General features: G+C 42.1%; 1 protein-coding gene across 1 annotated transcript; it reads right to left on the bottom strand.

Moving 5' to 3' along the window:
• Nucleotides 1-748: 748 nt before the first annotated feature.
• Nucleotides 749-22,035, bottom strand: depdc1b (DEP domain containing 1B). The gene is given in 13 exon segments (XM_056466934.1): nt 749-2,581; nt 6,674-6,838; nt 7,959-8,132; nt 8,375-8,490; nt 8,493-8,540; nt 13,310-13,450; nt 13,576-13,592; nt 13,594-13,621; nt 14,092-14,222; nt 14,438-14,565; nt 18,534-18,648; nt 19,024-19,289; nt 21,871-22,035. Coding segments are annotated over 13 exon segments (1,506 nt in total). The 5' UTR covers nt 21,919-22,035; the 3' UTR covers nt 749-2,452.
• Between the last annotated feature and the right edge of the window lie 79 nt (nt 22,036-22,114).

Here is a 22,114-nt window from a genome sequence, read left to right as displayed (position 1 = left end):
TGGAAGCAGCTGCTGAGGGGTTCAGACTCTTCTGGAGAAAACAGAGCTGAAATGTAGACGCAGATGCAGATCCTCCAAATACTCATGAATATTCATACTGAAGATGCCTGGAGAGCACCACTAACAGAAGAAGAACAGCACATGCCAAAACTAGACCAGAGGAGGAAGATCAGCGCTTCTGTAGAGAGAGAGTGTGTGTGGTGTGTGTGTGTGTGTGTCAGAAGTGGGTAGAGTATTCAAAATCTATACTCAAATACAAGTAACAATCTTAAAGTTACTCGAGTAAATATAAAAAAGTATCTGATGAAAAATTACTCAAGTAAATAGTGACTGGTTATTTTTCTCTATATTTATATTTATTAGGCATGGGACGATAACTGTTTTCAAGGTATACTGCGGTTTGGTAAAGTCCAGGTTTTAAAAAAATCACCAAATTTCTGCTATACCGTTCCTAAGGTATGTGGAAGATTTTTTTATTTACGTTTTTTGTTTGTTTGTTTGTTTGTTTGTTTGTTTGTTTGTTTGTTTGTTTGTTTTAGGACGACAGTATCTCCAGCAGAAAAGATCTCCAAAGATGCCGTTTTAAATTGTAAAGAAGTCTGTGTTTTGGAAACAATAAAGAAGCAGAAGTCTATGATTGATTTGAGTAATTCAGCCTGACACGTTTACTGCTCTAAAATATTATAAATGTTTCTCAAAATATAATATATTGTGTGTGTATATATATATATATATATATACACACAGTTAAAGGAAAAATTATTCGCTCTTTTTCAAATATTTCCTAAATGATGTTTAACAGAGCAAGGAAATTTTCACAATATTTCCTATATTTTTTCTTCTGGAGAAAGTGTTACTTGTTTTATATCAGCTAAAATAAAAGTAGTTTTTATTGTTTTAAACCCATTTTAAGGTCAATATTATTAGCCCCCTTCAGCAATATTTCTTTTGATTGTCAGAACAAACCATCATTAATGATTAGCCTAACTATTAACTTGTCAAATTAACCTGGTTAAGCCTTTAAATGTCTGTGCTGTCTTATCAAGACATTTTACGTTTAGCTAGGATTAAGTGGTCATTTAGCGACACCTCCTGGTTATACATGGGTATTGCATTTTATGTTAGAGTCCTTATTTCATGACATCATAAATGTGAGCCTAGGTATTCAGAAGCTGCATGGAAGAGCACAAGGCTGTAGCTATCGTTTACTCCTCGATGTAAGTTGTATTGAAGACACATTCGGTATGTAGACGTTATTTAAACATAATTTGACTGAAGTTTATTTATGCTTACACTATACTCATGTCATTATACATTCAAGATGTTAATTTGTTCTTATTGTATTACATATATGATTCGGTTAAGTGTGTAACCAGTGGTCTATTTTGCATAATGCGCTGATTGTGCTTGTTATTGATCTAGCATACTTACCCTTCTGTATTTTGTATGTTTTGCAGTTTTACGTTACTCCATAATCAACAGTAAAAGGTTCAAACTATCCCTGGAGTCTGTTGTCATTGGAAGATGTTATCTCTCTGTCGAATCAAGCAAGGCGTTTGATATAAGGGGCAGAACAAGGTCTCTTCTAGTATCTTAAAAAACATCTAGTAAAATATTATATACTATCATCATGGCAAAAAGAAAAGAAATCAGTTATAATAGAGATGAGTATTTTAAACTGTAGAAATGGGTTGATAAAATCTTTCTGTTAATAATAATAATAATATATACCATTTTATGTTTAAAAAATAATGTTTAAATGTTCTATTTTTAATGGTTAACCGTGTGAATGACTAATGTGTGCAGGTTCAATCAGTTATTCCACTAAACAGCAGTATCTTTAGTTATCCCATCGTTACTATTAATAAGGTCTAAATCTGGATAATGTTGACACTTACACTGCGTGTGTTTTCAGGTTAGAGCTGTAGTTCATGTGTATGTTGCGATGTCAGTTCGATGTGTGTCGCATTATCAAACTATTCTTATTGACATGTTGGAGTAAAAACATAGACTGAACTTGAGAGCGGGTGATCTGGTCTGATAAACTCACAGCAGACAGAGCAGATGGCCATGGCGGGACAGCAGTATAAACTCGCATGTCTTCCTAAACTTCAGCCATTACTCCAACACGTGCTCTAACCCAAAGCGGGAGACGCGTCTCTATAGCAACCTCACAACCTCTCCAATGCGGCTCCTCGTGATATTTGCAAACAATCATAGATATATTATCATCTGACAGTAACGGAGAAACACCGCCACATGTAGAGTAATGAGTAATCTCTAATAATTTACTTGAGTAAGAGTCAAAGTACACGTTACCCAACAATTTTACTCAAGTAAATGTAACTCGTTACTACCCACCTCGTGTGTGTGTGTGTCTGTCTGTGTGTGTGTGTCTATACTGCGTGTCTGTAGTGTATGTCTGTAGCGTGTGTGTGTGTGTTTTGTGAGATCAGCTCCTGAAGCTCCAGCTCCTCTGGAAGCGGCTCTTCAGCATCTGCATGGCTGGTTTGGCTCTCGCTCTGGTCTCTCTGTCCGCAGGGAAGCGTCTGCTGTAGATCTCTGGATGAACTCTCTGGAACTGAAGAATCAACACAACCTTTAGTCTGAATCCACAGCAGACGCTGTCACACACACATACACACACAGTTATATGCTAAAGAAAAACTACTCTTTAGCGATGGCGAGTGTGTGAGCGTATACACGAATGTCTGTGTGTGTAAGAGAGTGTGTGTGTGTGTGTGTATACGTTGGGGCACACAAATATGTGGCACTAAACACTATTGACTCCCTCTACACCCGCCGTAACTGCAGAGAGAGCCCAGTGTTAGAGCGGTTCAGCTGTGTATTTATTAGCACCTCTGAAAACTGTGATGAAGGATGCTGTAAGAAGCGGAAAGATGTGTAACCACAGAGGGAACTACGATCCAAAGTGTGTTTTCCCTAAAAGAACCACACAGCCACTAACTTAAAACTCTGAACAACACCAGTCCACTCTCTGACCATGTGGATGTGTTTCAGACACAAGAGGAAGAGCTCATGGAAACGCTGGAGGTGAAATTTATGAGCGATAAACAAGTCAAACTCTACTCAGGGTTTCTGCTGGTATCATGATGGCAAATGTAAGACTTTAAGAGCTTTTTAAGATCATTAAGTATTAAATTTAAGACCTATATCACAATATCAAAAACACACACACAGAGAAGATGCTAAATCACAAGATCAGTGGTAAAATAAACGTATTCTAATGAACAGTACTGAAGACAGGTTAGATGCACTACTGAACTACAGAATAAACAAACATCTTAACACTGATTTATTCTTTCGCCTGGTGCCGCATCGTGCAGCTCACGAAACAGACGAGGCTTTTATACTTGACATGTTCACCATTGAGATATTCTTATAAATGACAGGGGGCGGTCAAAACAAACAGACAGTAAACACAGACGAATAAACAGATCATCATTATCATTGAAGATGTTTTTGGGGGCTTCTTTCTTTGTTTTAACAAACTCATCCCTCAGGCTTTTCCAAAGTTTTACAAAAACGTTCCTCCTTTCCCACGGCTGTTGCAATTTCTAGCCAAGAATTATTGATCATCTGGTTCTCCCTATGATCACGCATGGACGGATCATAAAGATGTCAGTACAGACAGACGTACCTGTCTCAGACAAAATGTCTTCAAAGTGTTTCATATTCAACTCAAATCAAATGCGGCGCTGCGCGAACTGTTCAGCAGAGTCTGAAAACATTCTGTGAGCTCCGCTATGGCGTTATTTCACTGACAAAAGTCATGAGAGCAGTATTACAAGTCAAGAGCGCATTCATGTAATACGAGCGAGCGAATCTCTTTGCTCATGCACAGATTATCTGATTGTGAACAAAAGTAGCCTATTATATTTGAGAGCTCGCACGCAAATTTTCTCACTTTCAAATATGCACTGCTCACGCACAGATTTACTTGTGCACTCTCAGTACACTGCTCGCTCAGCGAGATTATATGCAGACTCACAATGTGTCCTGTGTTCCTTATTCCTTTCTGACATGATTTATATTAGTCCACTATTTAAAGACTTACATATTACATTTTTAATCTCTACAACACCACGAAACCAAGCAACAACAGCAAACAAGAATTTAAATGAGCATTAAATGTAGCGTTACATGGACATCAGAAAAATAAGACCTGTGCAGAAATATAAGACCTAGAACAGCCAATTAAAGACTTTAAGGCCTAAAATTTAGTTTTAAATTTAAGACTAAGACCCCACAGAAACTATGTCTACTGGTAATGACCTGCATCTCTGGATAAAATTAATAACCAGCCTATGTGGAGTATTATAAGAGCTGAGCGCACAGTAGTGAACAGAGACGGAAGGCCACTAGGCTTAGCTGAAACATACAGCCAGAATCCTGAGGAAAATCCCACTCAGATCTGACCAGCACACGCTCACTGAATGGAGAGATCTCCAGCTGAGCTACATTGGGAAAACTATTCAACCAGCGTTTAACAGAGCGACAAAATCCAGCAGAGCGAGAGAGTCTACAGAGGGGAGTGAAAATGAGCTAGTCTATCTCTGGAATCATGGAGAGGTAAAGCCATCGACATCACCCTAGATAACAGTACTCACCCGATCCCTCCTCCAGGGATGTGTCTAAAGTATATGAATAGTCCTCAGGCAGCGGCATCACCAGTGCAGCAGCCCCCATGGTGTGGCACTCTTGGCCCGAAGATACAAACACACAGTCCAGAACTTCCACCTTCACCACATATGAAATCACAGAAGAGCTCCGCAGCCTTCCCAGCAACACGGCTAGTGGTGCAGACGGGGTGACTTATGAAGTGCTTAAAGCAATAAAACACTTCACAGCAACGACGCTAACGCAGATCTCCAACGTCTGCTTAATCAATGGGAAAGTTCCTGATGTGTGGAAAGGAGCCATCATCCACAGGATTCCCAAGACAGACAATATTCCTGAAGACCCCTCCACCTGGAGAGATACATCACTGCTGCCGTCCATATATAAGGTATTAATGAAATGCACTGTGAACCGTATTCTGCCCTGGCTTGCAGATTCCAGTATTCTATCAATGAAACAGAGAGCGTATATAGAGAGGCGAGGAGTGACCGAGCATGTGTTCTGTCTGAAGACTGCTGCTGATCACTCTAAACACGAGTCCTCCTGCTTTTATGCTGTTTCTGGACATCCGGGATGCTTTTGGTTCTTTTCCTCATAGTGAAATGATCCGTTCTCCTGTAGAGATGAGACGGCCAGAGCAGTACAGACACAATTGACAAAACCCATAAGGCTTGCAGGTGGAATTAAGACAGGGTGTGCCTGGAGTGCTGTAAACTTTATCCTGGCATTAAACCAATGGCTGACATGGCTCTGCCTCCTCAATAGACCCAGTGTATTATCTCTGAATCCTGTTCAAGCCTGTGCAGATGATGCAGCTTAGTGTCAAGAGCAGAAAACCTCATTACCATCATGCTGTCAGACACCGACCTCTTCCTGCCGTGGTCTGGGCTCGAGGTGAAGAAGAGCACATGTGCAGTGTTTTATGAACGCTGATCCACAGCAGGTGATACAGAACCAGATATGACCGTCCTACTGTGTTTACAATCTCAGGAAACGCCATCAGAGTTTATGCCAGACATGAATCTAATAGCTACCCTGGACATAAATGTACCGTAGCTGGAGAATTGCAAGAACAGCGGAGCGATATCTGCAATGAATATCTTAGCAGACTGGACAAAATAGATGGCTGTCCTCTACCAGCCTGAGCAGCTGGTGTGAGCGTGGTCAAACACACACACACACACACACACACACACACAACAAGAAGTGTTCTGTTCACTAATAGATCTGAGGGCGCACTCAGGCTTCCCCATATGGGGTGGATAAATACAGCTACTAGAATAAACCATCTATTGCACATGCTAAACCACGGCGACACAAAGGCTAGCCCAAGGCCCACTGCTTCTGGATCTGGGTAAACGTCAAGTGCCATCAGCAGCTGAAGGAGAAAACCAATGATAAGCTCGATACAGAGACTGCGGGATGTGGAGAGTGTCAGACTGGACCTGAATGACTGCTGTAGCAGCAATAACAGAGCTGAGCTAGAGGAACACGAGCGGACAGCAGGTGAACATCAGCGATGAGGCGATCATGGACACTGCTAATGCTGGAGCGACTCTAGATAATGCTGGAGTAAAGCAGGAGCTGAAGGGCAGGAGGTGCAGGGATGAGATTCTCAGCACTTTCACACACAGCAGCGCAGTTACTGGACTCACCTGCGGCTCCAGGGCGAACTGGCCCATCTGCAGAGCGCAGATCTCACACACACACACACACACACACACACACACACACACACACACAACCCTGTTACTGATCACAGCATGCTCAACTTCACCATCAGAGCTCGATTACAAACACTGCCGATATAATCTGTGTGTGTGGTGCCCGAAACACCCACGAGTCCTGCTGCACAAAGAACACTACAGCTACAGAGGTGGACAGAGTCAGTGTGTGCAGTGTGCTACACACCAACAAGCAGTACGGTGTAGTCTGTGGGTTACTGTGGTGTAGTGTGTAGTGTAGTGTGGTGTAGTGTGTAGTGTAGTGTGTAGTGTGGTGTAGTGTGTAGTGTAGTGTGGTAAACACTAGCCTGCTTCAGCCTCCTCCTGCGCTCGCGGCCGCTGCTGATCTTCATGATGTTTTCCAGCAGATCCTCCATGTGGGAAACTGAGACTCGCTGCTGCTCGAACTGCTGAGAGCTGATCTGAGAACAGTACACCGCAGAAGAGTCGCTGTCTGAGCCCGCGGGCCGGATCTACACACACAACCACACAACACACACACACACACGCATGCACACACACACACACGTCTGTCAGACACACACTTGCACTGATCCCACATCATTAGGAGGAAGACAAAAGCCGATCCTCTGTGTGTGTGTGTGTGTGTGTGTGTGTGGTGTGTGTTTATATTCACAGCTAATGTGTGTGCCAGTGGGCGGGGGCTACGGGACGTGGGCATCAATTATTCGCTAGTGTCCTCAGTCTCTGCCTAAAGCTGCGGTCACACTAGAGTTTGAGCTTGCGAAATTCTGTCATACGTCACTGCGAAAAGGGGCGGGATTAAACAAGATGATTAGACATTAATAAAGCGAGCGATTGCTCCATGTTTTACATTTCTGTCCAGAGAGGTCATGTTTTGATCCTCGATTGGTCTTACGCAGTCAAGTGATGCGATTTCGCAGGTCAAAGTTCACCAAGCCTGAACTTTGCACCGCAGCAACATGTGAAACTTGACGCATGACCCTGCGTTTCCAGTCTGACACATTCGTGTGCGTATGAATGGAAGTCTATGGGGAGAAAAGCCCAGTGTGACCGCAGCTTAAAGTGTGTGTGCCAGTGGGCAGGGCTACAGGGACGTGGGCGTCATTATTCACTAGTGTCCCAAGTCTCCGCCTACAGCTTGTGTTGGCCAGTGGGCGGGACTGCAGGGAAGTGGGCGTCGATTATTGGCACTGTTTCCTCTCCTCAGAGCTCTGTCAGCAGTGTGTGTTCAGTAAACAGCCCTTTATTCTAATGAAGGTCTGTCCAGGATGTTTGGGCTGCTGTGATCATATAAGGACAAAGCTGAACATAACCAGAATACTGCCAGGAGAAGGGTATAAGAGGGCGGAGCCAGATCCAAGTGGGTGGGACATGAGCTTCAAGTGGGCTGTACAATCTGGAGCTTTAATTAATTAATGTCTTGCACATGACAAGCCCAGCCTATTGTGTGTTTATGAGGTCTGAGTTAGGGTTAGTTTGAGCTGTGTGCCTGTGTGTCCTGTGTGTGGGGGTGTGTGTGTGTGTGTGAGCCCTGTGTGCGTGTGAGACCTGAGTGCATGTGAGCTGTGTGTGTGTGTGTGTGTGTGTGTGTGTGTGTATGTGTGTGACCTGTGTGCGTGTGAGCTGTGTGATCTGCTCCTCCACACTCCTCCGCAGGCCCGCCGGCACCTCCAGCAGCTCCTCGTGGTCCAGCAGAAACACCAGAAGCTTAGAGGACAGCAGATCATCCAGATCCAGATCAGCAGCAGAGCGCAGGACACAGCGGGAGAATGTCTGCACCATCTGCACACATACACACACCATTATATATATATATATATATATATATATGTGTGTGTGTGTGTGTGTGTGTGTGTGTGTGTGTGTGTGTTATCAGATCAGAGTGTGGCCGTGCAGGTGTTAGTTCTGCAGAGATGAGCTGATCTGCTGAGGTTCTTCATGCTGGAGGACTCGGTTACAATAACATGTATAACACACACACACACACACACACACACACACACAAATGCAGCAGGAGTGTGTACCAGTGTTCGAGTGCTGATGGTGTCGTTTAGCGGTGGCAGGGAAGCGTTGACACACACTTTGGCCATCAGACGCATCAGCAGCTGCAGTTTACGGCGATTAGCAGGAGGCAGAAGGAGAAACAGACCTGCAGCGCCTCCACAGCCAGAGCCTGGTACTGCAGGAGCCCTGAGAACAGCACAAGAGCATACACAGACACCCATACTGCTGAAATTACTGCGCATGTATGCAGCCTCATGCATAGCTCAGGTATGAGTTTCTCTAAGACTTCAGCAGAGTGTGTAAATCTTGATGGTTCTGTGGGTCTCGTCTATCACAGCTGAGCTTTATTCTGTTTTCTCTATTGGATTCGGGTCAGGTGATTGGCTGGGCCATTCTACAGCTTGATTTTCTTTCTCTAAAAGCATCTGAGAGTCTCCTTGGCTGTGTTTTGGATCATTGTCTTGCTGAAATGGTTTGATCTTCATCCTCCTGCTAATGTAAATGTTGGACTGAAGCAGCTGATCTTCACTCTCACTGGAGGAAGGGCAGAGGCTTACTGAAGAACATGGCTGGATGATTCAATATCGCTTGCAGAGATTCATATACCAATCTACAATTTGATTCGAAGGGTCAGAAATCGTAAAGGTAGAGGAGGACGTGTATATATTAGATTGGACGTTGTGTTTTAAAGAGAGAAAAGACTTGGATAGCGCCGCTGTTGAAGCTGTTTGGTCGGACATTATGTTACCGAGTAGCAAAGCGATTTTAGTGGGGGTTTGTTCTCGCCCACCTGATCAGAATGATTTTTATAAAACTCTGGATGGGATTTTAAGGAAGTCAATTTTTAAGATTGGACAAGAGTTAATAATTATTTGTGACTTGAATACGGACATGTTAAAACAAGATTTATCAGTGTATAAATATTTTAAATTATTTAGTTAATCATATGTGCTCAAACAGATTATCATGGATTATTATGAATTACCCCTATAACTAACCCCATCATTGATATTGTATTGGTTTGGAGAAGTGGTGTTAAAGGCTAAAAATAATTCTTTTGAGGATAAGATTAAGGAAACAAAGCACGATTCTCAATAATTATGGAGATTATTAAATGATTTAGGGCCTCAAAAAAGTCTCAAAGTAATTGTTCAAAACTTAACCTTACAGTGGATGGAAAATTGATGTTGGATCAGTTAAAGGTTGCTAATTATTTTAATAGATTTTTTTTATAACTGTGGCAGGGAATTGGTGAAAAAGCTTCCAGTAAAAACTGGTATTTTAATGATAAATTAGTTATAGAGTATTGTGCCAACTGTGGTTTTAATTTAGGAAGTTTTGTGTTTAATAAAGTAGATGAGGGGAATATATTGAAGAAATTAAAAACACTAAAAAATAGTAGAGCAACAGGGTTAGATAATATTCCAGTGCAGTTCCTCAAAGACTCTGCGAAATTTCTCTTTCCAGTTGGTACACATATTATTAATCTTTCTATTTGTCAAGATAAAGTTCCGGATGAGCTGAAACAAGCAAGAGTTATTCCTCTTTTAAGAAAGGTAGTAGGTTTGATGTTAATAATTATAGGCCAGTATCAATTTTAAGTTCTTTGTCTAAAGTGATGGAGAAAATTATTTATGAGCAGATTGACTTTTAGGAAAAATCCTTCTGCTGATTCAACAATTTTATATTTAACAGATTATATAAAGAGAGATATGGATAAAGGGAAGTTAAGTGGGATGGTTTTGTTAGACCTACAAAAAGCTTTTGATACAGTTAACCACAGGATATTGCTTTTAAAGCAAAAGCAATGGGTTTTGGTAATATGGCCTGTAAATGGATCAAATCTTACCTTGAAAACAGAAGCCAAATAGTGGTATCAGATTATTCGCCCATCGCTTTTGGGGTTCCACAAGGCAGTGTTTTAGGTCCGTTGCTTTTTTTAATATACAATAAGGATTCCAAAATGGCTTGTTCAAATAAGCTTTTGTTAAATCGTCACCTTAGATTAATTAGGTTCTATCTGACGTTTTTGTCAAAATTGAGTTATTGACATATTCTCATTAAATGACATCTTATTTACATTATATGGTGTTTTTTTATTTAATTTTTATTTGCATCGTTGGATTTGCTCTTCAATATTTGGACTCTCAGTAGTGATTATTAAACCACACTGAACTGAGCTAAACTGAACTGAACTTAAACACTACAAACTGAACTACACTGTTCCTATTTACTGTGACCTTTTATGTGAAGCTGCTTTGACACAATCTACATTGTATAAGCGCTTTACAAATAAAGGTCAATTGAATTGAATTGAATAAGACTTTTTATTTAAAAACAAAAACGGTTTATCTACAAAGTTGAACTCTAGCTTGGCTCTATAAGGTTTTTTTCTGTAAGCCAATCAGCATTTTAAATGCACACATGAGGACCAATCAGGATCAGCTTTCTTTACCAGTTCGCCAGACTGCTCCATTGACAGAGGGAAACACCAGAAAGACAAAAATCACACAAAATCAGCGTCGGCTAAATAATGCCGCACCACACTAAACTGAGACAGTGTGTAATGTGATGATTTAGAAGCTTTTTTTGACAACTGATGAAATATTAAATTTGACATATATATTATATATATATTGTATATATTAAATGTGAAATAATTTTTATTTGTGTATAGAGTCAGTGAAACATTTTTCAGTGTTTCATTAAACGCATTTGCTTATTGTCGGTTTTCTTTTAAAGTCTTTAAATTTAATATTAGGCCTTGAAGGGCAAATGCTTAACTTAATTCATGGGGCATATAATTTAATCAATATAATTCAATAATTCATATAAAAGCATAAAATGTTATACATATTAATATATTAATTAGATAAAATTGACCTCTGCACTGGACAAAATATTTAGCACAGCCCTGTACGCTTAATTTAAACAAGAAAAAAAAATATTTATCCTAAAACATGAAAGAAATAGTTATAGAAAGCACAAATTCTACTTTCTGAAGCATCAACATACTGTTACAACACCATATGATATATTATTTGATTGTTTTTCTTGATAAGTAAAGCTTCAGTGAATGATCTGGCAGATAGAACCTTATAATTCCAAGTGGAAATGACTTTTCAGAATTAGAAGGTTCTGTCTCCATTTACCATGGTTTTTACTCCAATTTGCAAATGTAGGAGACCTTTGATAATTTTTTGTAGAGAGCATTTAGGGTCTCTGTCATGTTAATGTATGAAAGAGAGCTGTTACACACATGTTGTTTGCTATATGGAATGCAAAAACTTTGAAGCTTAATAACTCAAAATCATGTAGAACGCAGACAGAAGCTTATAATTCTAAGGTGACGAGATGCGGATGATGCAGCAATAACAGTGTCTCAGGAGAGGAGGGAATTTATTGAAAAGGAAATAAGTCAACTAATTGAGGAAGTCTCTCAAATGTTTTGCCTTAATAAATTGCCCTTACTTTTGGGTAAAACTGAATTTATTTATTTGGTTCAGCTGCGAAACTAAGAATTTGTGTCGGGTCAGAGATAAAAGCAGGAGATCAAATTATTACTCTAAAACATGAAGTGAAATATTTAGGTTGAATTTTATGTGTAATGTAAATCTGAATGTATTGTGTATTTTTATAGCGCATTTATTGTGTATGGCCATACACCTAAAGCACTTCACAATCATGAAAGGGGTCTCTCCACACCACCACCAGTGTGCAGCATACACCTGGTTAGATAGTAACTTCACAGGCAAAAAGATGGCTGTTATAGTCCATTGTTCTAAAATTAGCAAGACAGACAGAGCTCCTACATACTCAAACTTTAAAAATATTAGCTGGTGCATTAGTGCAGCCATACTTTGACTATGCTGCAGCTTTTTGGTACAGCGGTAGTTCTAATAAAATGAAAAAATTGCAGACGGCCCAAAATAAGTTGTGTAGAATTGTTATGAAAGTACCTCCACTGACACATTTAATAAAGAAATTATAGTCAAAGTAAGTTTAAAACAGTAACATTTCTGAATTAGTGACGGGTTTAAGGGTTAGGTTAGGTTAGTGAGGTGCACTGTCATTCTACAAGAGTGTGTAGCAGGGATATTTACCCATATAGAGTTAAGAGTGAATCAGGTGGAAATTGTTCTTTGTGTACGAGCTCTGCGGCTTGGAATGTTTTGCCCTCGATCTTTAAAGAGACTCAAATCGAGAGTGCTCTTAAAGGAAATTAATGAGTGGTTGTTTTACAGCTGAACTTGAGGATTTTGTTGTGCTGAGTTGTTGAGCTGATGATGTTTGCACTCCATTTAGGATTTGCTCGTTCATTTTTTAAGAATATCGAGGACCACAATGGAAATAAGCCTGTGGCTTCTTTTGTGTGTTTTATCCTCGACAGTTTATAAATATGTATGAATCAGTCTAACTGGAATGTCAATCAATCAATCAATCAATCAATCAATCAATCAATCAACTACTGAGAGATTTCAGCTGCTGTCTGGGCTTTCACTGCCCAAATACACCTCCCTTTCTTCATGTGTTCAATGCTTTTTCCCTGCGTCATTTCTTTTTATTACACAGAGCTTCATGTGTACACTCATTAGACGTGTTTCTCTGCATATGTGGATTTCTTGTCAACTTTAATCTTAAGTCAGCAGGCAGCTTTAGAGAGATGTTGTCTGATGAAAATGGAGACGTGTTCAGTACTCATTCCCCCGCTGTATTATTAACACATTAGTGTAATCTGTATTCTCCTGTATTCAGGAGTGTGTCTAATATAGTCAATTACTCATCAGAACACATGTATGAGTATTAGCAGTGTTAAAGAGCAGATAATGAAAGTGTTCATGTATTATTCAGAACATCTCTTACTGAGCCCAAACACTGGAGCGCGCGCACACACACACACACACACACACACACACACACACACACCACTGCAGAGATGAAGATGAACTGAATACCTAAAACACTGACGAAGGCTTCATACAGCCGGAAGGTGAGCAGCGGCTCCTGCAGACTCTGGAAATATTCACACACGGTCTTAAAGACGTCTCGCTCGAACCCAGGGTACATGCAGTTCCTGCTGTCGCCACCGTGAGGCCCTGAAGAGGCGCACACACACACACACACACACAGAAGAGAGTTTATATGCCACCTCAGACCTGCAGGATAAAGAATTATATCCTGCTTATAAATTATTATTAGTTATTGATCATCTGTCACTCACAGTTCGCCAGACTCTCATCGCTGACAAAACCAGTGAGGCAAATCCTCTGAGGAGAGAGACAGAGAGACCAGTCGAACACCAGCACAACACACACCACAAACACACACACACACAAAACCTGATCTGCTCTTCAGGATGACGATGTTCTGCTTGTTGACTCCGCGCGCGCACACACACACACACACACACACACACACACACACACACACACACACACACACACACACACCTGATCTGCTCTTCAGGATGACGATGTTCTGCTTGTTGACTCTGCAGCACGCACACACACACAACGCCTGATCTGCTCTTCAGGATGACGATGTTCTGCTTGTTGACTCCGCACACACGCGCACACACACACACCTGATCTGCTCTCAGGATGACGATGTTCGGCTTGTTGACTCTGCACGCACGCACGCACGCACGCACGCACGCACGCACGCACGCACGCACGCACGCACGCACGCACGCACGCGCGCACACACACACACACACACACACAACACACACACACACCTGATCTGCTCTTCAGGATGACGATGTTCTGCTTGTTGACTCCGCACACGTTGTGGACGATGTGTTTCGGGTTTATCAGAGCGACATCCAGGAGTTCATGCAGAGACTGCAGACCCAGAACACACTGCAGACTGACACACAGGGCAGAGTGAGTGAGTGAGTGAGTGAGTGAGTGAGTGAGTGAGTGAGTGAGTGAGTGAGTGAGTGAGTGAGTGAGTGAGTGAGTGAGTGAGTGAGTGAGTGAGTGTGTGTGTGAGTGTGTGTGTGTGTGTGTGTGTGTGTGTGTGTGTGTGTGTGTGTGTGTGTGTGTGTGTGTGTGTGTGTGTGTGTGTGTGTGTGATCTTACTGCATCAGCGTCCTCTTCTTCCAGATGTGCTCCAGCTGTCTCTGGGTTATTTCTGTCTGCTGGGTCAGCCGGCGTTCCGGGATCTCCCCGATGGCGATGCTGTGGCGCTTATTCCATGACTCTGAACCCTGAGGACAAAACAACAGTAAATACAGCAGAAAACACACACTTGATTCATTTTATTTGGAATGACTAATACTAATTAAAGCAACACAACATCCAAATAATCGTAAAGAGCCTGTGATGTTTCACAGTACGAGCAGTGAAGACAACCATTGAGTATGTGTGTGACAATATTAAAACACTCAGTCAAGTCTGCGCATTGTAGTGAGTAAATAGATTAGGGATAGAGATGGCATCGTCTTCTCCATACGTGAAGACTGCCTGCTATTGCAGACACAGAACAGTACTTTGCAATTTGTTTAGAGTTTTTTTTTACTGAGCCCGGCAATTTGTAGACCCCTCACACACAGTGTATGAACGTGCCCTAGGCTACCGTACATTATAACCACACGCTTTTAAAGCATTTACTAAGGGTTGATATTTCAGCAGTTTTTCTGAATAGCACAAATCCATGTGTGCGTCAAAACAGCAGCCTACCTCCATAATGAGGATGTTCTTCAATACTTCATCCACAACAACAATATCAGGGGTGTTAGGGAAATCTCTAATGACAGCACTCAGAACATCTGCATTACTGTTCACAGTCTTGTTAGTGTATAGTGCACTGTGCACACTGACTCTGTCTATCTCTTTAGCTGTAATATTCACAATGCGGTCGTGACGTGCGATGTAAAGGCCTTTGAACGCGGGACAGCCGTTCATTATGTGTGCTGTTGATTCCGTCATTCTGTCGCTGTGCAGTATACAGAAGGGCTCATGGTGTTTCGGGTACCACAGACAGATTATACTTTGTAGGAAGTGTTTGTAAACGAGCTCTGATGACAAACTTAAGGATAGTGTGATCAATAGCGGGTTATGTAGTGCAGTGTGTCAGACTGTGTGATCCGCGCTCTGCAGACAGGCCAGTTCACCCTGGAGCCGCAGATGTGTCCAGTAACTGCGCTGCTGTGTGTGAAAGTGCTGGAGAATCTCATCCCTGCACGTCTTGCTCTTCAGCTCTTTCTTTACTCCGCCATTATCTAAAGCTGCTTCAGCATATGTGTTATCAGTGTCTATGATCGCCTCATCGCTGGCTTTCACCTGCTGTCCGTTCGTGTTCCTCCAGCTCAGCTGTATGTTAATGCCGCTGCACAAGTCATTCAGGTCCGGCCAGTCTGAGCGCACTCCATATCCCACAGCACTGTATCCAGCTTCCCATTGAGTTTCTGTCTGAATCCTAAGAAACTTGCTTGTCCTACAGCTGCATATGGCACTTTGCGTTTACCCAGATCCAGAAGCAGTGAGCCCCGGGCTAGCCTGTGTACCGTCGGGTAAACACACACACACACACACACACACACACACGATGACGATGATAAAGTTGAAAATGATGATTAAGATAAAGATGATGAAGAAGATGATAATGATGAAGATGATGATGATGAAGATGATGATAATGATGATGAAGATGATGGTGATGATGATAATGATGATGATAATGAAGATGATGATGATGATAATGAAGATGATGAAGATGATGATGATAATGAAGATGATGATGATGATAATGAAGATGATGATGATGATGATGATAATGAAAATGATGAAGAAGATGATGATGATGATAATGAAGATGATGAAGAAGATGATGATGATGATGAAGATGATGATAATGAAAATGATGAAGAAGAAGATGATGATGATGATGATGGTGATGATAATGAAGATGAAGAAGATGATGATGATGATGATGAAGAAGATGATGATGATGATGAAGAAGATGATGATAATGATGATGAAGAAGATGATGATGATGAAGATGATGATGATGGTGATGATAATGAAGATGATGAAGAAGATGATGATGATGAAGAAGATGATGAAGATGAAGAAAATGATAATGATGATGAAGATGATGGTGATGATGATGAAGATGATGATGATGGTGATGATAATGAAGATGATGAAGAAGATGATGATGATAATGAAGAAGATGATGATAATGAAAATGATGATGATGATGGTGATGATAATGAAGATGATGAAGAAGATGATGATGATGATGAAGATGATGGTGAAGAAGATGATGATAATGATGAAGAAGATGATGATGATGATGATGATGATTATGATTATGATGATTATGAAGATGATGATGATGAAGAAGATGAAGATGGTGATGATGAAGATGATGATAATGAAAATGATGAAGAAGATGATGATGATGATGATTATGATGATGAAGATGATGATAAGGATGATGATAGTACGTTTAGAAAGCTTTAAAACAGTCGTGTTCATTTTGACGGTGTCTTCTTCCTCTTCTTGAATAAGTTCTTGAGAGAGACGTGTAGTTTGAGTTAGATATGAGCAGAGCTGCTGCACTGACTGAGGAGTATTAATAATCAGCAATATTTTCAGCTCCACCATCACTGAAGTGAACTCTCCTATATTTACATTGTTTAATCAGATCCACATGTGCTGAGCACCGTGGGCGCCGCAGCTGATTTCAGTGAGGTAATGTGAGAGCTGCGCCTCAGTTCCCATTAGAACCATAGACTGTAAAATATATGGACGGAGTATCCGTGACGTCACCCATAGGTTTCTGAAGAGCGCAAAAGAAGCCACAAGTAGGCGCGGCCAACCGTCGCCATTTTGCTCGCGCGTAATCGCACCCACGGCGGGATACCAAACAAGGGCAAAGAGGCGGAGAGTGGGCGGAGCTACAGACACCTGCTGGCACTTTGCTTAGACCTGGCAGACAGACTTTACTTTGGGAGAAACGCTTGATACTTCATTACCTGCGACTCGTTTGTGTTCTGACCACATGTGCTTGGCTGTACACTATATCAATAAAGTGTTTAGACTTTTAAAAACACGGTAGTAATACATTGAGCCACTAAACATTGTTCTTATGACGTTTTTCTACAGGAGGAAACCGCGAATTACTTCCAAACACTTCAGATGTGTGTGTGTGTGTGTGTGTGTGTAAGTAAATGCAAGACTATTGATAAAATCCAGCACAACATTGTATGACAACGCTTCAGATGACTGTTCTAGAGCCTACAGCTAATCAATCTGGCAGATTCTGGAGTGCTTTACTGGTCTAAAGAAAAATATTAATGATAAATGATCTTAATAAAACAAATACATTTATAGAGATGGTATACAAGTATATAACTTTACTCACATGGGAAACGGAGGCCATGTGAGCACAATTAAATGCACACAGCATCCCATATCATCTGATAATTGAAGGAAATAAGTCCAAAAGGTAGCTGACTGTGTAAAGCCACATACAACAAAACAAAAATACGATGAATATGCCGAGATCAGTGGCTAATCTGCTGGATTCAGCTGAGGTGAAGTGACGGCGACCAGCGAGACCTAGCTGTCACTCAAGTGGCCACGCCCTTAATTATGCAAACTTAAAATAACCTAATATAAAGGAAATGGATGAGTTATAAAAAATTCACCCCCTCACAGTTGTCATGGAGGGTAATAATAGCTATATGAACCAAAATCGTTCTTTGTACCAGGCTGTAAACACCTTTTTTTCTGCTGTAAAGTTGGCCATTCTAACAGTGGGCTCAATTGAAATTTGCTCTATTATGGAGCCAGGACTAGCGAAATTTTGATGAATTGCAGTTTCAGTTACTTCCGTATTGGCCTCCCGAGGGAGAGCGGGAGGTTGCCGCTTGATTAGAACACACACCAGACCAGCGCTGCGAGCGCTCCACTACGCCATGGCTGCTGTTAGCGGCTGTAGCGCTCAGTCTGAGGGGTCCCGACCTTCAGTACTGCTCAGTGTTTTGTTGACACCCAACTGCACTGCTGCGTCAACTATACTGACAGAACACACACACACACACACACACACACACACACACACACACACACACACACACACACACACACACACACACGCGCACACACACACACACACACACGCGCGCACACACACACACACACACACACACACACACACACACACCAGCAGACGTGTTGCAGGGACCTTCTCCTCTTCCCAGCAGGGCATCGTGGGTATCTGCAGGTCTGGGACTGGCGGGCGCACAGGAACCGTCTTCAGGGGCGACCGTAGAGGAAATCTGCCACATGTACAGCATACATCAGGAAGAGTTAGGAATAACAGAATGGCATGTGTGTAGTGTGCAGGACACTGACTAACATGACTGCTTCTGCACATCTATAGCGCTTTATAACACAGTCACAGCAGGTACATGAAGAGCTCAAACAACAACATTCATCTGTCTCAAACACTCATCTCTCTCTCTGTCTGTCTCTGTGGCGGCTGGGTTAGCTGAACCGCCACACTACACCCCCTTAAGCTATATATACTAGCTTACTATTACTATTATTATTGTTATTATATGTGCTAGATTATATCTCTTGATGAGGACAGAAAGCAGATAATGATCATATTCTGCTGTGATCAGCACCGGTGCAGGATAGTAGAGCCTCACCTGTACAGGTGTCCGCTGTCCTGGAAGTCCTCGGTGCCAAACCGTCCTCTGACGTCTTCGATCACATGGTTCTTCAGGAATTTGCTCAGCAGCTGCAGCGTCTGCTGGCGCGACACCTCCGGCCCGAAGTTCTGGTTCTGCTGCAGCAGCTGATGGAGGAAATCCAGCGCCTCCGAACCCGAGAAACAGCGCTCGTAACTGCGGAAGCGGGACCAGCGGCGGCGGACCGGCATCCCGGAGCGGAACAACCGGACCGTCTCATTCCACTGAACACATAAGAAACCATTCATCATCATCATCATCATCATCATCATCATACTGTGATCATACAGCAGCTCAGGGCTCAGTGAGACTCAGAGTGAAGTTTATTTATAAGCTAATATCGAGAGGAGCGCGTGCTTATGATTGACCACAGCTGGTCCTGCATTAGCTAACGCATGATTCACCAATCAGATGATTCACTGTAAATAAGCAGAGCTCCTCCCCTCAGTCATCTTCATCTTGGAGAATCCCCCCTTCCACCATACTCTTCCCTCCTTTTTCATTGATTGGGCGGCACGGCGGCCCAGTGGTTAACACTGTTGCCTTACAGCAAGAATGACTCCGTTTACATGGACACCAATAATCTGATTTTAATGCGATTAAGACAATACTCTGATTTAGAGTTGACCATGTAAACAGCGATTTTTGATTAATTTAATCCGATTAAGGTCACAATCCAACTAAAGAGAAATCGAATTAAGACGTGTGGAGTACGCTGATTTTAGTCGCATTATTGAAGTGCAGTACAGACATGTAAACACCTTAATTGCGTTATTACCGTCATGTAGGACTTTTCGCCGCATTTTGTAACAGGATTTTCTGTGCTGAGTCTGCATGTTCTCCCCGTGCTGGCGTGGGTTTCCTTCGGGCCTCAACCCACCCTGCGCTGTCACTGATAGGCGGATCCGTGTGGGTTTCTGCTTATCTTGGCTTTAATTGAGTTACAGACAGTGGAAGATCATGTTCTGTTGAAGATGTTTATTGATGTTGTCTGTGCTGGTAGAGCAGTTTGTGGGGAACAGATGTATTTTTAATCTGGTTTATTATTGTCCTCATTATTAGTTTATTATCATTACAGTTCATAAAAAGAAAAGCCGGATCTGCAGAAATCAGGAGCGGCCGGTGTGTCTGTATTTCTAGAGCTGTGTGAAATTGAGGTAGAGTTGGTTTTATATTTGCATATTGGTTCATTTTACGGTACTTATATTGTTTACTTACACTATTTTGAATATTCAGTCTGAATTAGCATGCAAATACAACTTCAAAACAACACCAGCACTAGTTAATTGACTGTGAACAACGTTTTACTCTGATATTCCTTGGCTGCTGATGTGATTTATCCAATTAGAATTTGAAATAAATACTTTTCTGAAATTATATTATCAAGGAGAAAGTCTAAATGTGTGCATATAAAACCAACTTTACCTCGATCTGTGTGAAGCGGAGTTTCAGAGCGGTGTGGAGGTGAAGCTGCGCAGGGTGGAGGATAAACTGCTGACAGTGAAGCACCGACAGAATGAGGCGTGTTGTTTTACTGTGTAAATCTGTGGATCTTTATTCAGTAAAAGTGCCAAATGAGGACTACGCGAGATATTAAACTACTGTAAATCACATTCCACAGACGTACAGCAACACCTCAGCCCTGACAGCGGAGGAAGACATCACATGTACCACAGTCAGTCCATTACTATTACTCCTCAGCGAAAACTGATGACCACGAGCTCAGATGTGCAGAAATGACAGCCCAGAGGCTGGGCTAGTAGGAGGATGTTTGTGAACAGTGCTTAATATTTCAGCACATCACGTCTGTACATACAAGTGTGGCAACATCGTGTTTATAACTGTCTTTCTGAAACAGAAAATATTAAATGTTCATCTCCAGCGCTTTCTAGACGTTATTTTCTAGAACTGTCTATTCTCTAAAATGCTCTGATAAGAGAACAAGAGCTCCTGATGAAGGAGTGACCGTAGAGCAGAGCAGGCACTGCTGCTCACAGTCTGCCCTCACCGTCAGGTAATGATTCCCGCATCCACACTGACCGACTGATATTACAGACAGATACACCTGTATATGTACTTATGTATATATTAAAGTTAAAATGTACTCTCCCTCGAGCGCCTCCAAACCTTTACATTAATTTATCTGTTCAACAAAAGATGATATTAGTGAGGGATCTGGCAACCCCTGCAGCACGCCACACATTAGTGGGAAAATATGATACAAATCCGGGGCTGACTGATCCCAGCACAGTTACTCCTGTACCTGTGTTTAACAGGAGAAACACTGAGACCGCTCCGGGATCAGTGCAGGGTGATGAAAAGAGCATTTACATCTTCCGCTGGACTAAAGTTTCCTGCTCGGGAATAAACCCGCTCCAGGATCACGAGCACAGACGCAGAACCTGCAGCTGAGTGTGGGCCAGACGGACGCTAATATACAGCGTTTGAGTGTTATGGATACGGAGGACACTCTCAAGACAGTCAGTAACACACCGGGAATATTATCAATATCATAATACAACTGTAGTAAACAGTAGAATAGCGTAAAACCATTTCAACACACACACACACACACACACACACACTTACTTTAGCGCCTGTGGTAAAACAGATGTACGACAGGAATTAAAGGCTTCCCATTTCTAACATTTCTCAAAGTATCCCCCGTGTAACCTGCAGTGTGCTAGCGGGCTCTGCAGCACAGCGGTGTCTTTATATTATTTCAGGTCAACACTGCTGATGTCGGAGAACCGAAGAGAAGCGCTGATGAGGAGCGCACACTCCGGCTTTACCCACAGCTCTTACCAGTTTGGTCGCCCTGTACGGTCCGGGTCCGATCATCTCACCCTCCATTACAGCCGAACTCAGTTTAAATGTCTGGTTTAGGCATGTATGGCTGTAAACATTCCCGCGTCAGTTACTGCACTTTTGAAAACACACGCGTTCAGGACGAGCCTCTGATTGGTACACGAATCCAGTCACGTGACGCACACCGCATCAACTTTCACCGCAGTGCAGTATGGGAGTTGTAGTTTATTGCGCTGGGAAG

Source organism: Danio aesculapii, chromosome 10, assembly GCF_903798145.1.
Source record: "Danio aesculapii chromosome 10, fDanAes4.1, whole genome shotgun sequence".
NCBI classification, from domain to species: Eukaryota; Metazoa; Chordata; class Actinopteri; order Cypriniformes; family Danionidae; genus Danio; species Danio aesculapii.
This window is presented reverse-complemented; position numbering and strand designations above follow the sequence as displayed.